The 19,600-nt window shown below is 44.8% G+C and overlaps 1 protein-coding gene across 1 annotated transcript in view; it reads left to right on the forward strand.

Moving 5' to 3' along the window:
- The first annotated feature begins 2,033 nt into the window (after positions 1-2,033).
- The window catches only part of krt222 (keratin 222), a 19,171-nt gene continuing 1,604 nt past the window's right edge, over positions 2,034-19,600 (forward strand). Inside the window, exons 1-9 of the mRNA XM_037690472.1 lie at positions 2,034-2,202; positions 2,373-2,570; positions 6,982-7,064; positions 7,468-7,621; positions 9,520-9,792; positions 12,280-12,405; positions 15,297-15,517; positions 16,454-16,773; positions 16,840-16,942. Of these exons, the coding sequence (XP_037546400.1) occupies positions 2,379-2,570; positions 6,982-7,064; positions 7,468-7,621; positions 9,520-9,792; positions 12,280-12,405; positions 15,297-15,517; positions 16,454-16,773; positions 16,840-16,942 (1,472 nt within the window). The 5' untranslated portion in view covers positions 2,034-2,202; positions 2,373-2,378. The remainder of the gene's footprint in view (positions 2,203-2,372; positions 2,571-6,981; positions 7,065-7,467; positions 7,622-9,519; positions 9,793-12,279; positions 12,406-15,296; positions 15,518-16,453; positions 16,774-16,839; positions 16,943-19,600) is intronic.

The following is a 19,600-nucleotide window of genomic DNA, read 5'->3' on the forward strand; positions in this document are numbered from 1 at the left end:
AACAGTCTGTAATTAACACACCTGTTCTCACTAATTAACCGTCTGGCAGATCTTTGGTGGAAGTTTCTTGGTCAGTCGTGGTGTATTTGAGACACTTACCTGCTTGGTTTTTGTTAGTTATTCAACATTTTTGGGTTTTCTTTCTGCCTAAATGGACCTCCTGATCCTCAAAAACTGCATCAAAACAAAAAGTATTTTAAGAAGTGCTATTTTTTAGAGGAAAAGCCAAGTCAAATTGCTCCCCACCTCTATTCCCATTTTTATCTGTAAAGCGCCTGTGGTGCAACATTAACCAAACAGTTACAGAACCATAGAAAACCTTTATTGTCCATCCCTCCAGCCATCAATTTTCTGCAACTAATCCATGGTCTGGGTGTGGAGGAAACGGGTCCAGTAGGAAAACCCAGACCTCCCTCTCCTCAGAGACTCTCTCCTGCTCCTCCTGGGGGATCCCAAGGTTTTCCCAGACCAGACAAACAAACATCCGTCCATTTGTCCATATTGTGAGCATGATAACTTAAAAAATAAGTGAGGTACTGTCCTCTAGTTTGACGTGTGGAAACATCTTAACGTGAAAAAGCTTCCTATCAAAATTTGGGTTGCCATTTCAAAATGGCTGCCACTGTATACGTCTGTCTTGTGAACTGTATAACTTGAAAATTAAGCATCGTGCCAACTTCCATTTTGGTGTGTGGCTGAATCTGGGTGTATAAAAGTCATTATCAAAATTTGGGTTGCTACATCAAAATCCAAGATGGTCGCCTCCATATGTTAACGTGCCACCCTATCATTTGAGGAAACTGCTTTCTAGTTTTTTATTTTTGCTTAAAAGTATAATTACCTTTGCAAAACTGTACACCCATCACTGCTCATCTTAGTGGATACATCCTTCAGCAAGTATGAGAATGATGTGATTGCTTTTGGCGGTCTTCTGGCCAGAAGACTTGTTTTGTGCAGCTGGAAGGACCCACACCCCCCAGCATATGTTCAGTGGATAAGAGAAGTGATGTATCATATTCATTTGGAAAAAATCAGATATACACTGAAGTGTTCAGTTAAAAGATTTTGGGACACTTGGCAACCTTTCGTGTTGTACATAGAAAACATGTCAATGCCTAGTTAATTAATTTGTTAGTGTGTGACTGATCCAGTGTGGGAGGGAAGGGGGGAGGGGTTTGTTCTACATTTTGTCTTTTTGTTTGTTTGTTTTGTTTCATGTTTAAAAATAATAATAAAAAGACTTTGATTTTATTTTTTAAAGTATAATTTCCTCAAATGAAATGGCTGAAGATTAATCTATTGGGGCCAAGGCCACCATTGGCCACCCCCTGGCTCCACCATTGCACCAGTGGTGGATAAACCTGCTCCCTCCGCTCGCCAGGCTCCATCACTCAGCGCTGCCTCGGACTAGTAAAATAAATAAATTAATAAATAAAACCTTTGTTCTTCAACACATGAACATCTTGCTTCAGAAACATTAATTACATTCCCTGTTCAAATCCAGTCCTATTCAGATCCCTCATCGAAGCATCAGCGTACCGCTTGTTTACACTGGAACCAGCTGACCTGCAAAACGGACCCAATTCCTTAAATCTGGATGGTTCGTTTGGAACTTCTAATGGTTGCGATGGTTCTGCTGCTCACTGTGGAGGTGTATGTAAACTTTAAAACCACAAACACCAGGCTGTGTCTGCAGAAAAAGCACAAATCTGTAGCTGTTCAGGTCTTTGGGATTCTGAAGCCACACCGCGTTGCTTCAGAGAATCAATCGCTGACCCAGACTGTCTGACTGTTCCAAACCAGCCGAGACTTGGACTGAGTCAGAGGACGGAGTAAACCGTAAGTGGGACAGGGTTACATTATAGAAAACACTTCCGACACACACGGGTCCAGTCACTGGACGTCCCAGAACATTCCCCCAGTGCTCGTGTTGAAAGCAGCTCAGTAATCCTGGATCAGGGAGGACAAAGGGCCCCGGGGGGCTGGTGATGTAAGCATCATGTCCAGTGTCCACCTCACCACTTCCAGGGACAGGGAGGACCGTCCCCGTCTGCTGATCCTGTCTGCTCTTTGTCAGGGTTCTGCTGCCATCGAGCCAGGACACCGAGGGGAGCAGAGGACCAGGTCTCTGTGGAGGAATGAGTCTGGGCTGTGAGGAGTAGTGGCTCGGGCTGGCCTCGCACTGTCAGAGGGCCACGTCAGGTGAGTGTCCTGGGTAAACATTTACCTCCAGAACACCTGTGTCAGCGTGTGGTTTTATAAGGGCGGCAGACTGTTTGCTGTGAAAGTTCTAACCTCATCTCCCTGCAGCCCTCGCAGCGTCTCTGTCACCGAGTGTGGGACTGTAAACATTCAGGTTTCTGTCCTCCCAGGTCCCCATGGACCCTCCGCAGGACTCCGACCGCCCGGCGTGGAGCCTGAACGTCCGGCTGAAGAGCTTCATGGAGCGGGTGAGCCGGCTGCAAGAGGCCAACCGCCGGCTGGAGGCCCAGATCGCAGACTGGAGCGTCAGGATCAGCAGCCGGGACTGGAGCGAGCAGGAGAAGACCGTCAGGGACCTCCGTGCTCAGGTTTGACCTTCAGTTCATGACGCTGCTGTGATGAGATGCTGCAGAACTTACGGTAATACTCCGGTTCAATTAAAGGCTGTGTTAAACTGACAACTCACAGGTTATGCTAGAAAAACGTGGATTTAAGGTTTAAACTTGTTAAATAAAAGTAATTTATTAACTTGATTTTAGCTGAAGCCGTCCAACAAACATGGTTCTTCTGACAAGAACCTGGTTTTCAGATTCAACAGTTCAGCCAGACAACGAGAACTTTTAAACTATTTTATTGTTCTAAAGCTGCTGGTGGGAGTCTGGATCCCGTGAACAGGTCTGCAGAGACAGAGTTAGTGGGCTGTAGATTTCAGGAAATGTGCTTGAAGGCAGAAAACATCCACTAACCTTCTCAGGCAGGTGAGGCAAGACGTAGAGACACCTTTTAGAGCTTGAGGAGACGGTGTCGGCGATGGTACTGACGCCACCATAAGTGGTGGAGGAGCAGCTGCAGAGGGAGAGCTTTAATGAAGTAAAGTGCTATGTGTTGTCATCATTTTATGTTCCCATACAATGGCCAACTTGGTTCTCTGCATTTAACCCATCGCACCTGGGATACACCCAGGTGGAGCAGTGGACAGCTGTGTAAGAACCCGGGGAACATTTAGGGATTGTGTGTCTTGCTCAGAGACACCACGACACTGTGACAACAGCAGGGTAAACTTTAGTCGTGGTCCAAAAAGAGAGGCAGGGGTCAAGCACTGGGAGGCTGAGGTCCAAGAACAGATCCAGAGGGGAATCCTTAATTCAAAAGGGTCGTAGCTACCAGGGTCAGAAAGACAGAATAAACCAGGCGTGGAGCGAGCAGGCCGGTGAATCCAAGAGACTGACGTGAGGTCGAGACAAGAGGGTCAGGTGTGAACATGAACAAGGAGCTGGACATCTAATACCAAAAAGGGTTCGATAATCTGGCAAATCTTGCGTGGATGGAACTTATATAGAGTTATTTTTTGTGTCATTATTATCATTTTACTATTTATTAATTAAAATGTCAACATTTTGTCAGTTTTGAGAAGACAGATGCTAATTTTTGGGCTGTTAAGTGGACCTGCTGCAGCTGTGACCTTCTTGCTGAGAGGACACAGCTCTAACTTTCAAGACTGAAGCCTTGTGAGTAGGGGTGCACCGATAAATCGGCTCCGATTTTCATTCATTTTGGGAAAAAGTAAATTAGCCGATACTTGCATGAGAAACTGATTTTACCGATTTTTTTAGTTTTAACAACAATTGTCTGATCTTCATTTATATTTCAGAGCACTACCTCATGGCCAGCTAAAACAAGTTAGTATCGTTTCTAGGATATTGTTCAAGGGTATGTTTTTCAACAAAATAAGAGTGGAAAATTCAAGGTGCATTGTGACCTTACAACACCTGACAGTGTCGCTTAGAAAACAAAATCGGAATCAGCAGGTTAGACTTTTTAGAAATCGGTGATCGGCCAGAAAACTGCAATCGGTGCACCCCTACTTGTGAGACATTTTGACCCAAGGGCAGCAGCAGGGTTAAGAATCCATTAGCCGTTACAATCCAGTTGTCATAAACTCAAACAGTTACCGTCAATGTGAAAATGAAGCCATCATCAAAGGAGCTGCTTCCAGAGAACCAACGTTTGCGTCACTGGACCTGAACCAGTGCCAGGAAAAGCCGGTCTGGATGTCACTTACACCCACAGAGAAATGTGGAAATCTGTTTTCCCTCAGACAGTAACTGGTGCATCCCTCCTGACTCAGCTTCATGCCTCCACCTCCTCTCACGTTCAGGTGTCACTTGGTGTTTTGAACACATGAGTAAGTGCTCTGACAGACGTTTTAATGTGTCCGTTTACGTTCTGTGTTACTGCAAGCTTTGGAGATGTTTCCATGACCACGGCCGACTCTGTCAGAGCTTTGTTTGCTCATCCGGGGAGAGCTTCCGTCTCAATGTACAGGATTACCCAGCAGTTTATTCTCTTTTTGTCTTTTTATTTACGTCCCAGACCCAAAGATGGGTGCTTGTCCTGCAAGACACGACGCAGGGATTAGTCACCCTTGCAGTGGGTTTAGTAATATCCTTGTAATGGGAGTAAATGGTGCGTTTGGTACAGTCTGGGAATATTCTGTTATTGATAACTTTACCCTAATGTGAGAGGGTTGTGTACAAGGGGAAAGTGAGGAGACAAATAAGGGCGTTTTTCGCCTCTAAACAACTTGTTTAGTCGTAGTAAGTTTGAGATTTGTGAAGATGAAAGTTGACTGGCTTGTGAAACTGAGGCAAATGCCGCTCACATATTTGGCAGTTTAAAGGATTAGTGAAGTGATCCACAAAAACCACTTCGTGTAAACAGTTCAAACAGACTTCTACGCTGATCGTTACTGAAGCTGTGGCGCCTCCTCAGTGGGGCGGACATTCATTTCCTGAATCGCACAAACTTTACCAACAGCGTTACATTTTCTGTGAAAATAGGAGTGCTTAATATTTATTTTATTGTTGTTTTTTTGTTTGTTTTCGAGAACAAACTTGTTGCTTTTTTTCTCCCTCCCACGGGTCGAGGTTGTGCCTCGTGAAAAACAGCCCGGTCTAATAAATCAGAGAAACAGACGCTTCCCACATCCACATCCAACCAAAAAGGGGATAATTTGACCGTTTCAACGCATGACTGAATTAATTATCACAATTCAACCGACACAAGAGAGAGATGGCAGATTGCAAAACACGTGCACTTTATATTGTTTGGACCTGTAAACGTTTTTTTCTATTTTATCTTGATGCATGCTCAATAATCCAGGTAGAAAAATCTAAAAAAGTTAAATCTAGTCCTCTGGACATGAATGTCCAGAGGACTAGATTTAACTTTTTTAGATTTTTCTATTTTATAAACAAAAAAATAAAAATGAAGAAATTACTTTGTATGTTAGAATACATCATCACTGATTCAAATAAATGTTCTAACCAGAGATTAAACCTACAGTCTTCTGATTTCAAGACCAATGCTTTAACCACTGACCTAACACACACACACAGAACTGGTTAAAAAAGATCCTCGCATGTAGGCGAAAATGTCCAACTTTCAGTCTATCCTCTTCACTTTCCTGTTCTGGTCCTGTCTGTCTGCTCAGAGTGGATTTAAAAAGAGAATATCTCCACTGTTGGGCTCAGCAGGTTTCACTGCAGCTGCTCCTGCATTTGAGCTCACATCAGGTCTAGGTAGAGGTCACATTAATGTGCTAAAACCAGCCAAATGTGTCCGCAGGACAGAAAATCTGATGCCCCAAATGAAACTATATTGGATTTGGCTGTTAGGATCACTGGACATGTTCCGATCTGCTTGATGAATGCATGTCGCTAAACGGTGGCGCTCCATAATCTTAAATAAATTTAAAAAAAAATAAGAATGAATCATTAAATTTAAGTCTGAATACCATTTAACATTAATGATGTCAATAATGTCAAAATTGTTGAAAAAGACACACAAAAAAACCACACACTCATCAAGCTCAGTAAATTAGTCATTTACATTGTTTATTAGGAGGAACTACTTTGTGGGGCGAATGATTTTTAGGAGAGGCTGCACCCGATCTGCCCCTATAGACCAGCTGCCACTGTTCTGAATTTAGGAAGATGGATGGATAGATTGATGGATGGAAAGCTGGATGATGGATGGGTAGATGGATGATGGATGGGTTGATACATGATGGCTGGATGGTGGATAACAGTTGGATGGATGGATGGATAGATAGATAGATAGATGATGGATGATAGATGGATGGATGATAGATGGATGGATGATTGATGGATGGTGATGATGATAGATGGATGGATGATGAATGGATGGATGATGGATGGAGAATGGATAGATGATGGATGGATGATGATAAATGGATGATGAATGGATGAGTGGATGATGGATGGATGATGGATGGAGAATGGATAGATGATGGATGATGAATGTATGATGAATGGATGGATGATGGATGGATTATGAATGTATGATGATGGATGATGATGAATGGATGAGTGGATGATGGATGGATGGATGGAGAATGGATAGATGGATGGATGGAGAATGGATGGATGGATGGATGGATGGATGGATGGATGGATGGATGTATGATGGATGGATGATGATGATGAATGGATGAGTGGATGGATGATGGATGGATGGATGGATGATGGATGATGAGTGGATGATGGATGATGGGTGGATGATCAACTGATGGATGATGGTTGGATGATGGATTGATGATGAATGGATGAATGGCTGCATGGATGGATGATGGATGGATGGATGGACAGACTCCTAAATAAAAACCTTCTCTGTATAAAATAGTCTAATGTGTTTCTCGTGGCATTTAAAGCCTCTTTTTGTTTTTGTTGTTTGTTTGTTTGTTTTTAATTATTTCAGATCTGCAGACTCGTGCTGGAGAACGCTCAGCTGGCCCTGCAGTCTGACAGCATGAAGTCCAGAGCTGCTCAGATCCAGACCAGGTCAGCTCCTGTTCAGAATATCAAACATCATAATCTGATTAATCTGCACCAGTTAATCCACTGACAACCAGAGTGAGATAATCTGGAATTACAAACCCATAAAACTGTTTATTTTCTAGTCATTACAACAAACAACTCTGCAGCTGTGCTTTCCCAGTCGTCTGTAATCTAACGGGTCGGTTCCCGGTGAGCCCGTTTTGTGCCTGGTCAGCCCCCCCCCCCCCCCCCCAGCTGTCAGCTGTTAACCCATAAAGGACAGCTGAAGCTCCTGTTGTTGCTGCACCACCTGATGCGTCTCCTGATCAGCTGGACACTCTGTCCTCTGGTTAGGACTCACTTGATCGCCTCGATCTTCAACATTTTTCCGGTTAATCTAAAACCATCGACTCAAACCCTGTTTCAGGTGCGAGGTGGAGCAGAGGAACACCGGGCGCCTGCAGCATCAGGTGGCGCTGCTCAGAGAAGCCAAGAGGAAGGCGGAGGAGGACGGCGTGGAGCTGCAGGATGAGTGTCGGCGCTCGGCGATGGAGCTGCAGCATCTGGACCGGGAGCTTCAGGTCAATGTTCGACTCCGCCGTCATCTCAGACGTAAAACTGTAACTTTTTATCCGTGCGCTCACTCCTCGGGAGTTCATGTCTGCAACAGAAGCTACGTTTGAACTTCAGCAACCACCGACGGTTTGCTGAAGGGTGAAAGCACCATGAGAAGGAAACGGAACGTACCGCGGTATTTGAGAGAAGAACGAAGCGTGAGATCTACAGATGGATCGGTGCAGTTTCTGCAGTATTGTGGACTCTGTGCCGGTCCATTGTGGTGAAGAGATATCTGAGCTGCAAGGAGAAGCTCGCTATTTACTGTTTACTGGTCGGTCTACGTTTCAGATCGTTTCCACTATTTTGTGCTCATTTCTGCTTCTTTCAGCCTAATTGGACAAACGTGTTCCGTTTTCTTCTACTATTTTTTTTTTATATATTTTCAGCTACATTTGTAGCATTTTTTAGCTAATTTCACCTGTTCAGATTTTTTGTGGTTATTTCTGCTACTTGCAGCCTAGTTATTTTCTTTATGTTAATGTCAGCTTGTTTTGTTCCTTTCAGCTTTTTTCTTCTAGTTTAAGCTTTTTCTGCTATTTTTAGCTGTTTTATGCTAATTTTAGCTTTTCAGCTAATTCCACATTTTTTAGGTTATTTCAGCTCTTTCTGCTTCCTTCTGGCAGTTTAAGCTTCGTTCGGCCTTTTCAGCTGTTTTGCTAATTTCAGATTTTCTTAGCCATTTTCCTAATTTTGTGCTCATTTCTGTTTGTATAAAACAGCAGAAGAAACTAGTTTCTGCTTTGTTATGCTAATTTAGGCTTGCTCTTCCATTTCAGCTACATTTCAGCATAGTTTTAGCTAATTTCAGCTGTTTTTCAACAAGTTCTTCTGCAATAAGCGTTCACACTGAATTTTCACAGGAAATGTAGTTTCTCTAGTCCTCGTGAGTTAATTCATTAAGAAAAATACTAAAATTAAAAGTTTTTGTAAAGAGATTTAAATGCTAGGCCTGACTGTATCTAGCTAGTTAGCAGCTAGCTACTTAGCTACTTACTTTACTAAATGGGGTGGTTAACATGTATAGTGATAACTTATTTAAATAATTGTGTGTATTTTAATGTAAAGCAAAATAGCAGGTCGTTAATAGCAATGTGCAACTTTTCTGATTTCTCCCCTACATTAGCTAATGCTAGCAAATGCTAATCTGTTAGCTGTATCCTGTTGATCCCATACAAATCTTTAGGCCTTTATCTTTTTGTTTAGCTTTAATATTGTGCCAAAATTTTGTCCAAACCTATATTTAGAGTAAATTAGACAATATTTAACGGGAACACACAGTGTCCTGGTAACTGCTACATTTCCGTCTGTAAAGTTATAATTTGCACACCTGCATCGTTGTGTGTTCGCCGTATGACCCGTGTTAGATTGGCAGGTTGTAAAATGATTGGTAACCGTGTTTGTTTAATTTTCCTACGAACGTGTGTAATTATGAGAATACTTATTATTTTTTATAAAGTGAGGTAAATTATACGTTCCTGCTCTGTAATAGTCCTGTAATGGCTGGGTGTGTTTCTCTGAATTCACATCTTCTGACTCCTCCGGTCCCCTCTCACTGACCTCCTCTCCTCCTTCCATCCTTTTCCACCTCCTTCTCTCCTTTCATTCCTGATTCCTGCTGACTAATACCCCCCACCCTTCCCTCCCCCGCAGGGTCTTTTCCTGCTCACGCTCATCTGGTTCTGCATCGTTTTCTTGCCTCTGCAGTGCGTGATTCTTCCATCACGTCATCTTTTCTTCTTTGCGTGACTTTTTGGCTGTTGTCATCGCTCTGTCTCGTCTTCTTCTCGTTTTAGCTGTCGTCCCTGACTCTGTGCACCCCCCCCCCCCCCCCCTTCCCTCCCCTCTGCTCGGCTGTTTGCAGGCAGCCCGGGCTCTGCAGCTGAAGCGGGACGGATCCTGCGATGCTCTGTTAGCCGCAGCATCAGCATCTGGAGGAGGGGAGGACGATGGCACAGGGATGGAGCTCACCCAGCTCTTCGACCGAACCACGGCGCGCTGCAGCCAGAGCAGAACTTCAGCTCCGGTTCAGAGAAGCCTCAGTTTGGGAGCAAGCTCCAATCTGGCCTTTGGGGGGCCTAACCGGGCTGGAAGTGGAGCAGCCCCTTCCAGGACACTCAGAGGAGCTCTTGATGAGGTGCGTACCCAGCCCACGTCCTCACTTGTACGTTTTCACTTTCTCTGCATGCTGTCCGGGCCGTGACACACCCTCAGGACTGCAGGTGCCTCTTTGTGGGTTTGCCTCCTCATTCTTCCGTCTATCTGATCTCTAATCATCACTGCAGCCTTTATGACCCCGTCCTATAACAACAACTTGTTTTTTTTAAGCTTGTTCTGCTCTTCTCGAAGCATTCCGGGTGTTTCTGTGCCTCAGCAGTCCAGCTCTGGGCTGACAGCCATGATAAAGTGCCCTCACTAAGTAACAGTGCCAAATCAGAGCAGCTTTTATTAAGCCCTGTTGTTTACAGCAGACCGCTCTGACAGCCGCCCCCTCCTCCCCCCAAACAATGCTGCAGTCCAAAACCTGCAAGGTGTCCAGGATGACCAGAGGTCGGGTTATTTTTAGAATAAGATGCCGTCAGATGATCTATTCTTGGCTCCGGGAGTCGGAGGGATAAAAGCTCACAAAAAGCTCCTCTCCATATCTGAAGCAACAAAATGTCACAGCAGCAATCGTCGTGTTCGGTGACCGGTGGTGGACACAGTCCCGCTAATCCACTAACAGCTAATAGCAGAATTAAAAAAATAATAATTCCTGGATTATTGCTTTCGCCAACTTTGGAAACCGTTAGCAGAATTAACTTTTGGTAAGTTGGCTTTCGCTAATTTTAAGTCCGCTAGCATCGTGAACTTGTTCCTGTTTGTTGTGGGCGTGTCTCAAAAAGTCCGTTAGGCACGCGATTGGCTGACTACATGCGCACGTGACGTGATTGGTCGACGCAGCTTCAACTGGAAAGAAGCGAAGACGTGAATTGACACAAACTGAGTGACAGTCGTCTTGGTGGTTAGCGGTTTACCGTTAGCTTCCACTTTTTTTTTTTTTTTAACATCAAAGCTTTTTTTTTTTCGTTAGCGGAATATGGGTTAGTGAAGCAAACTTTTTGTTAGCTGCACCCACCACTGTCAGTAACATTAAAGCCCACCTAAGAGTAAAAACATGTAGCGTAAACATGTAAACATGTAAACATGTAAACACAAAAATTACAGCTGTGGTCAAAAGTTTTCATCCTCTCATGATTGACTTGAGTGTTCATGTACGTGCACATGGTGGTCTTAATTTGTTATTTCCCTTTTCTTCTAAAAATGGTTGTGACACGTGAAAATGTTTAATTACTTTTAAAATTAAATATGTTTATTACATTTTTCAACTAAGGATGTTTAAAATAATAAGTTAACATTATTTATTTGAGGAGCAGACTGCTTTGAGTTTAACTCCATCGCAGACTCTCATCCTGAGCAAGCATGAAGGCGACAGTGGAAAGGAAAAACTCCCTCATGAGGAAGAAACCTCCAGCAGAACAAGACTCAGGACAAGCGGCCGTCTGCTTCGACCGGCCGGGTTAGGTAGGAACAGATAAACAATGGCAGGTCAAGAATATGAAAACTATTCAATTTTAACAATTTATTTAAGGACATTAGGTTAATTTATCCCCCAGTCGTCTAAGCCTATAGCAGCATGACAAGCCAACCCTAACTATAGGATTTATCAAAAAGGAAAGTCTTGAGCCCAGTCTTAAAACTGGTCAGCCTCATGGACAGAAACTGGAAGTTGGTTCCACAAGAGAGGAGCCTGATCACTGAAAGATCTTCCTCCCATTCTGCTTTTGGAAACTCTTGGAACCGCGAGTATAACATGGAGCTAGGTTGTTGAGAGCTTTGTAGGTTAGAAGTAAGATTTTGAGTTGAATTCTGGATTTGACAGGGAGCCAGTGGAGAGAAGCTAAAACTGGAGAGAGATGATCTCTCCCACTAACTCCAGTTAAGACTCTGGCAGCAGCACTTTGGATTAATTGAAGACGTTTTAAAGAAGTATTTGTACACCCAGATAATAAACTATTGCAATAATCACACCAACAAAATAATTTAATACGTATTTGTGTAACACCGACACCAGCTGACAGATGTCTCTATGAAAACCACTTCCCGGTTGGATCTGAGGCGGGACTTCGTGTTCTTGGTAATCACCTGAAGGCTTCCCGTGAGATTGTGCTCCCAGTCTCAGACTGGTTCGTGGGTTGGAACAGATAACGAGTCAAGAAAATAATCAGAGAATACTTGAAATAACTGAAGTCTGCTTTTGTTTTCACTGTGAAAGTGCAGTGATAACTGAGCAGGGCGGCTTCACCGCCCCGGTGCGTTTAAAGGTGTGTGTGACACACACACACACACACACACTATCTGTTTGCACAAACCATCACCACCCGGCGCTTCTCCTCTGCACCGTTTGATTAAGTGCCAAAAGGAAACACGAAAACTCTTACCCACAAGGTGTGTCCCTGTGTTTACTCAGACACCTAACCCAAGAACTCCCATTAGTTTGGATTCTCTGTTGCATAAAAGCCCAGTAGGAGGTTTGTTGTGGTCGATACCCGCTTTAATATCTGGTCCCCTTCTCGTCACGCAGGAGGCGGCGGCCTGGGCCCAGGTGAACCTCGGCGGCGCGGCCTTGAGGAAGGCCCGGGCCGAGCTGACGGAGGCCAGGAAGCAGTGGCGCTCCCTGCAGGTGGAGATCGAGACGCTACACGCCCTGGTGAGAGAACGCGTCGCTGGTCACCCCACCCACCTCAAACACTGATAACACATCAGAGACAGGAGGAAAATCCCCGTCTGTCAGCGATAACACTGACAGGCTAAAGTCAACCGTTCTGGCCCATTAACCATAAAACAAAAAAAAATACTTTCACTCATGGTTAAAAAAAAAAAAATCAGCGTATACAGAAGATCTTTGCTCCTGATTCCCCGATTCATCCTCGGCTACTGAGCTAAAACAAGAAAAGAGTAGCTGGACTTCAGCTACAGACAATATCCTACTAAAGGTTTTAGCTGTTTGTCTGCTGGCGATGCCGACAACAAGCGGCTCTTTTCCAAAAGTCTCGAGCTCACGAAGAGATGGAAGTTTGAGGTGGCCTCTCTCCGGCTGTGACTGTTGGAGAGCGGCTAGCGGCTCAAACAGACCTGTCGCGATAAACAATAAATCAATTAATCACACGATAAAATAAAATTATCAACCTCATTTTCATTTGTCGGCTTCATCGTTTCTTCGTGTCTCTCTCTTTCTACTGAAGACACTGGACTCCGGTGCTCTTCACTGACCCCTCCCTTTCTCTTTAAAATCCATTTTAACCGTCCAAAATCACATTTTTGGATCGTTAACTGAAGCTAAGCTACGAGCTAAGCTAACAGGCCGACCTCGGGGAATAAACCTCCGTCTTGTCGAAGCTCCAAAATTCACAGTTGAAACTCGTGCCTTCGTCTAAAAAAAGTTGTTTTTCTCTGCAAAAAGAAGCTGAGAACTTGTTTACTGATTTATTTTTTTATTATTAAAAGCTTTGTGCGGGAAAAATGCTAAAGAGCTCAAATCACCGAGCGTCTGCCATGTCACCAAGTCAGCCCATATCACGTCAAGGACCCTCCCTCCCATGTTTCTTAAAGAGACACGCTGCTCAAACATCCTTTGGTTCAAATAGTCTTATACTACTACACTCCAAACAAATGAACATTTCTTCTGAAATTTGACAATTTTTCAAAATTTCAAACAATATTATCGTTTATCGCAATAACTTCTGAGACAATTAATCGCCCAGCAAAATTTGTTATCGTGACAGGCCTAGGCTTAAACTTGTGGCAAATTTACAAGAGAAATGGCAAATTTCCTGTTGCGATCTCACTGAATTCTTTTTGCGACCGCGGCGCGGCCACGTTTTCAGCTGCTGCTTTTTAAAAATCTCAGCTTATGTTCATGTGCACGACTGTATTCTTGCACGACTGTATTCTTGCTTGTGCACATTTCTCTTTGCCCTTTTTCACCCACATCATACCCACTTTGTACACAGCTTGACAGCCGCCCCTATGAGTTTATGATTTAACCTCCTGGCGTTCACATTTGATGTAAAGACAGGCAGAGCTGGACCGGATTTTTATTCACTATTCATGTTTTTTTTAGACGTGGCCCTTTGGGGCTGTAACCTCGGATGCGTTCTTTTATAGAGGAGCTCCGTCAAGGTGTCAAACCACAGCTCTGTCTAAAAATGTTAAGTGAGAAGGACTCGAGAGGCCAATTCTGCAACTTATCTGGGAGAAAAATTTGGCTTGCACATTTCTGAACATGTTCCAAGATCAGGCCGGCAGACAGTTGACTTGTGCTAGAAGTAAAAAAAACAAAAACATGAACGTTTCCAGACATTTAGCAATCTTTCTTGTGAATGCCGTTTGCCGACCGGTGAGATGCCACATTCACTGAACGCCAACCCTCACAGATCAGTATCTTCTTCCGACTCTCCACCCACTGAAACCCAAACGTTCCTTCATCAGGACTTTACAGCATCGGGCCAAACATGTCCCCACTAGCCAGAAGAGGAGGAACAGAAACCCGTCACTGTGGATAATCCTGACGGAGCAGTTTATTCTCTTTCTGTTTTCATTTATTGTCTCCATCTTGTACCACGTATCCCTGGTTGAGTTGTGAAGGCAACAGGTCCAGAAGAGAAACCCAGAGACTCCCTCCAGCTCCTCCAGGGGGAACCCAAGGTGTTCCCAGACCAGAGTCCCTCAAGAGACTTCTGGGTCTGCCCAGGAGCATCTTGTAGTGAGACCTGTCATAAAAACCTCTAAAGGGAGACGTCCTGATCAGATGAACCACCTCAGATGACTCAAGATGCAGAGGAGCAGCAGTTCTACTCCGAGCTCCCCCGATGATGGAGCTCCTAGCCCGATCTCTAAGGCTGAGCCCCCACCCTCCCCCCACTCGGCTGCTTGGATTCAGGATCTGGTTCTTCAGTCCTAATCCAAACTTCTTCACCACGGGTGAGGCTTGGAACGAAGACAAAGCTGTAAATCCAGAGATTTGCCTTTCAACTCAACTCTTTCTTCACAACGACTGACCAAAGCAACACCCACATTACCGAGGACAAGGTCCTGATCTGTCGATCCATCTCCTAGACTAGATTAGATAGAACTTTTTGGATCTCTTGGAAAGATTCCTTGACGTTCCTGCTCCATCACTCAAGAACCAGACGCCCAGAGACCTGACGACCTCCACCTGAGGCAAAGTCTCCCCCTGACCAGGACGGTTCCTACTCGTTTCCTGTTGAGAACATGACCTCCGGCTTAGAGGAGCTGACCCTCATCTTTATCGTTTCTACTCTGTTCATAATGACTCAAAGTTCGAGTAACTCAAGAAAACAAAACATTAATTTGTGTTTATTTCTTCACAGCATTTCAAAGCAAAAACATGAATATTGAGAATATTAAGCCACAATTCTGACCCACATGTATCATCGAACGCTGACATTTTATTAAAGCATTTATTGATTTAAGGCACGAAGATGTAAATATAATTATGCCTCTCTGGTGGGTCCAGATGTTTGTGTTTTCACATGAGAGGTGTTTCTGTCTAAAAGCTGCTCGCTGCCTTGTTTCCAGGAGAAAGGTCTGGAGAGCTCCCTGCAGCACACCCAGCAGCTGTACTCCACCCAGCTCCACGACCTCTCCCAGGTGATCTCGGGGCTGGAGGGGGAGCTGGAGCAGGTGAGGAGCGGCCTGAGCGCCCAGCGCCAGCGCCACAGTCAGCTGCTCAACACCAAGATGAGGTTGGAGCGAGAGATCGCCACGTACCGACGGCTGCTGGAGCAAGAGGAGGGCAGGTGAGGCCTGGGAACCCCCCAGGAGGGATCCGCAGAGAGGGAACGTTGTGGATCTGGAGTCAACATTCATGTTTTGGTTGAGAATATTTTCCTGGAGCAGCTTCATGGTCCAAAACAGTGCAAAGAAAAAGTGTTTTTATAGGAACGTGTGTAGAAACCCCCCAGCTTCTAACAGAGTTTCTTAACACAAGTTCATCTTTTGTTCTTTAGGAGTTAAAAAATTTACTCCAGCAGTTTCCTTTGATGTGAGCTGTCCAACTGAGCATATTTTGTGCTGCTCAGAAAACTAATATTTGTCACATAGAATTTATCTGAATATGAATTCAACATCCAAAGTAATTCCCAGTTTGAGGCACTGACTCCAGTTTACTCAGAAAATTCACAGACAAAATCAATTAAACAAAAATGATCAATGATCAACTAGACCATTTTTTAAAGATTTGGGGGGCAGTCATTATGAAAAATACAGCACAATACAGAAGCCATCGACCCAAAGTCTGCTGAGCCTGTGGTTGCCATGGTGATTCCTGCTCTTTCAGAGTGTAGAAAGTGGGAGGGGTGGGACTTTAGGCAGGAGCTAGCTAGCTACTAGCTAGTTTTAGATATGGACGGATGATGGATGGATAGATGGATGATGGATGGATGATGAATGGATAGAAGGATGGATGAATGATGGATGTATGGATGGAAGGATGGATGATGGATGGAAGGATGGATGGATGATGGATAGATGGACAGATGGATGATGGATGGTTTATAGTTTTTTCCACAGCAGCTGTTTGTTTGAGACTTACTTTTTAGTCTGCCTCTCACCAACATGTCTGTCAGGGACGCAGGCGCACGGTTACCATGGAGACCATAAAGAGCCACTGGCAGCAGCTGGTTGGTTCATTGTTACTTCGGTCCAAACAGTTGAATGTCGTCCGTCTTTCGTAGATTGTTACAAAGTTCTGCTGGAGTTTTGGGCCACAGCTTCGTCAGAACTCTCCTGACGTTCTTCAGAAACGTTCTAGTAAATAATTTTGTCTGCAGGTACATGGGCCAAACTGGGCAGCCGCTGATGGGTCTGCGGCCCTGGAGGTCTCCGGTGGTGGAGCCGAAGGAAAACAGGGTGGAGGACAGCTTCAGCGACCCCACCGTGAGTCCGGACGAGCCCAAATCAGAACCCCTGCCTGAGATCCCCTCACTCCTCCCAGCTGAGAATGGGCTGAAGAAAAGCAAACTGTACCGGCAGCAGAGCCTCGTCATCCTCACAGGTAGAACAAACACCAGCTGATCACGGTCCGGTCCGGTCCTGACGCCTCGTTCACGTCTCTCTGCAGAACCGGAACACGACAAAGACTTGCCTATCTCCACGGTGAAAACTCAGGAGATCCTTCAGGGCAACGTGGTGCAGGAGAGTGCAGAAGGCCACGGCACCATTGAGTTAGTACTGATCTACCACACACACACACCTCGTCTCTGTCAGCAGCGCTGCCTCCGTCTGAGGCGTAGGTGTTTTTCAACAGCAAGCTTTGAATCGCCTCAGAACCCGAGCCAAACGACCCGAGACCAAAGAAACAACGTCTCGTTGTTTCGTGGCCTGAGCTGCAGCTTTAATGTTTCACCGAGTCCAACTCAACGTTCTCTTGGTGTTCTTCCTGTTTTGACACTCTACAAACTTAAATTCAAATGTTCAGAGTTCTGGGATCTAGTTTATAATCTGACCCTGATCTGTACTTCTTCAAAATATTGTGTTTGACCTGTGTGGAGTTCCTTGGTCTTCATGATGTCTTTGGCTCCCTGGTAGCACAAACTACTAAGAGGTGGTTCCAGGGTTTTTCATGACACGTAGATATTACTGAACACTTAAACTTCTTTCAGGTGGAACCTATTTTTAACTTAAATAGTTGCATTTTTTCAAAGATGCAGCGCTAGCAGTGAGCGCTGAAGAAGCTGAATGTAAACTAAAACCTAAAACTAACTTGTTAAAAACTACAAAATTGCAAAAAGCTGGCTAAATTTCTCAAAACATTTATTTTAACTGAAATTAGCATGACCAGAACTAGCATTAGGAAATAGCATTAGCAGTAATAGCATTAGTGGAATGAAGGAGGGGAAGGCAGTAGGACCTGATGACATACAGGAGAGGTTTGGAAATGTCTTGGACAGACGGCAGTGAGTTCTTCACTCAACCACTGAATGGCATATTTGGGGTCAGTGCCACGGTCTTGTAATCCTGAGGTTGTGGGATCGAGCCCAGGTTGCGTCAGGTTCGAGTTCGCTCACTGTGGTGACCCCTGAAAAAGGGAGAATCCGAAAGAAACTTGAGGACGAGAAAATGTCTGATGAAAGGAGAAGAAGAAGTGAGCTGGTGCCCATTGAGCACCAGAGTTGTAGCAACTGCAGGAGACTTAAGTTGATGAGTCACACGATGAAGATCTGGGAGAGTTGTGGAAGCGAGACTTAGACGAGAGGTGACTATCTTTGAGGAGCAGTATGGTTTCATGCCAAAGAGCACCACAGATGCCATCTTTGCTTTGAGGATGCTGATGGAGAAGAACAGAGAGGGTCAGAAGAACTTCATTGTGTCTGTAGATTTAGAAAAAGCGCAGGGTGCCGAGGGAGGAGGTGTGGTGTTGCACAAGGATATATTGAGTGGCAGAGAAGTATGTTAGACTGGTACAGGACATGTATGAGGACAACAGGACAGTGGTGAGATGTTCTGTAGGAGTGACAGATTCAAGGTGGAGGTGGGAGTGCATCAAGGATCATCTCTGAGCCCCTTCTTGTTTGCTCTGGTGATGGACCGACTAACAGTTGAGATCAGGCAGGAATGCCCGTGGACGATGATGTTTGCAGATGACGTGATCTGTGGTGGAAACAGGTGGAAGAGAACTTGGAGAGGTGGAGGTATGCACTTAAAAGAAGAGAAATGAAAGTCACCCGTAGTAAGACAGAGTACATGTGTGTGAATGAGAGGGAGGAGGTGGAACAGTGAGGCTAGAAGGAGCAGAGGTCACAAAGGTGCAGGACTTCAAGTACTTGGGGTCCACTGTCCAGGGAAATGGGGAGTGTGGTGAAGAGGTGAAGAAGAGAGTCCAGGTGGGATGGAGTGGATGGAGAAAAGTTTCAGGAGTGATTTGAGACAAAAGGGTGTCAGTAACGCCTAAAGTAGAAAAAAGAAGTAGTAACCGTAGTATCAGCTTTTTATTTAGCATTAGCAGTAGTAGCACTAGAAGTATTAGTAGTATTGGTAGTATTAGTAGTAGTAACATTGCATTATAAGTAGAAGCATTAGAAAAATATATAAGCTGTCGTAGTACTAGCAGATGTGGTATTAATAGTAGTAGCATCGTTAATAGAAACATTAGAAGATACGTCAGGTGCAGCAGACAACCTTAAAAGGACTGTGTGCCCGTCACTCATCCAACAGGTCCATAAAGGCCTCAGCTGGTCTCACTGGTTCCCAGGAGGAGCTGTTTGCATGAGAAGCTGTGTTTGATGTGGAGAACACGCCTGCTTCAGGGCGTAGCACGCCTCGTTGTTGATGAGACATGAGGCGGAAAATGTTCTTCATGCTTCAGGTGCTACCAGCTGCTTACGTGACACTGAAAGGGAGAGCTGCGGCTGCCGAGGTCTGACTTTTAGCACCTTTACCTGAAGTACTCGTTGTCTTTAAGCATGAGCCCATTGTTCGAACTTCACCTCACACTTCATGAGCATCCAGACATCGTTAAGGGACTTCATTGTGCTTTTTAATGATGTCTGCATGCTTCTCTCTCAGACGGAAAAAATCGTCTCACCACAAACACTCCAGTCCTGACTCTACCAGTACAAAACATCCACCTGCAGGTTCAGGTCGGACAGATATCAGTGACCGTACCGACACTGTCATTACTGTTCCATGTCATTCTGAAGCTGGTAAAGAACTCGTAAAGCTTGAGAATGCAAAACTAATCCAAGAAGGGATATCACCTGGAGTGTGAGACATTTTGTTAAAACTTATTTAATCTCAACTTGTCCATACCACCGTCCCTCCTCTCGACATGTCCATACCACCGTCCCTCCTCTCGACTTGTCCAGACCACCGTCCCTCCTCTC

Source organism: Nematolebias whitei, chromosome 16 (assembly GCF_014905685.2).
Source record: "Nematolebias whitei isolate Nwh7 chromosome 16, NemWhi1, whole genome shotgun sequence".
Taxonomy (NCBI): domain Eukaryota; kingdom Metazoa; phylum Chordata; class Actinopteri; order Cyprinodontiformes; family Rivulidae; genus Nematolebias; species Nematolebias whitei.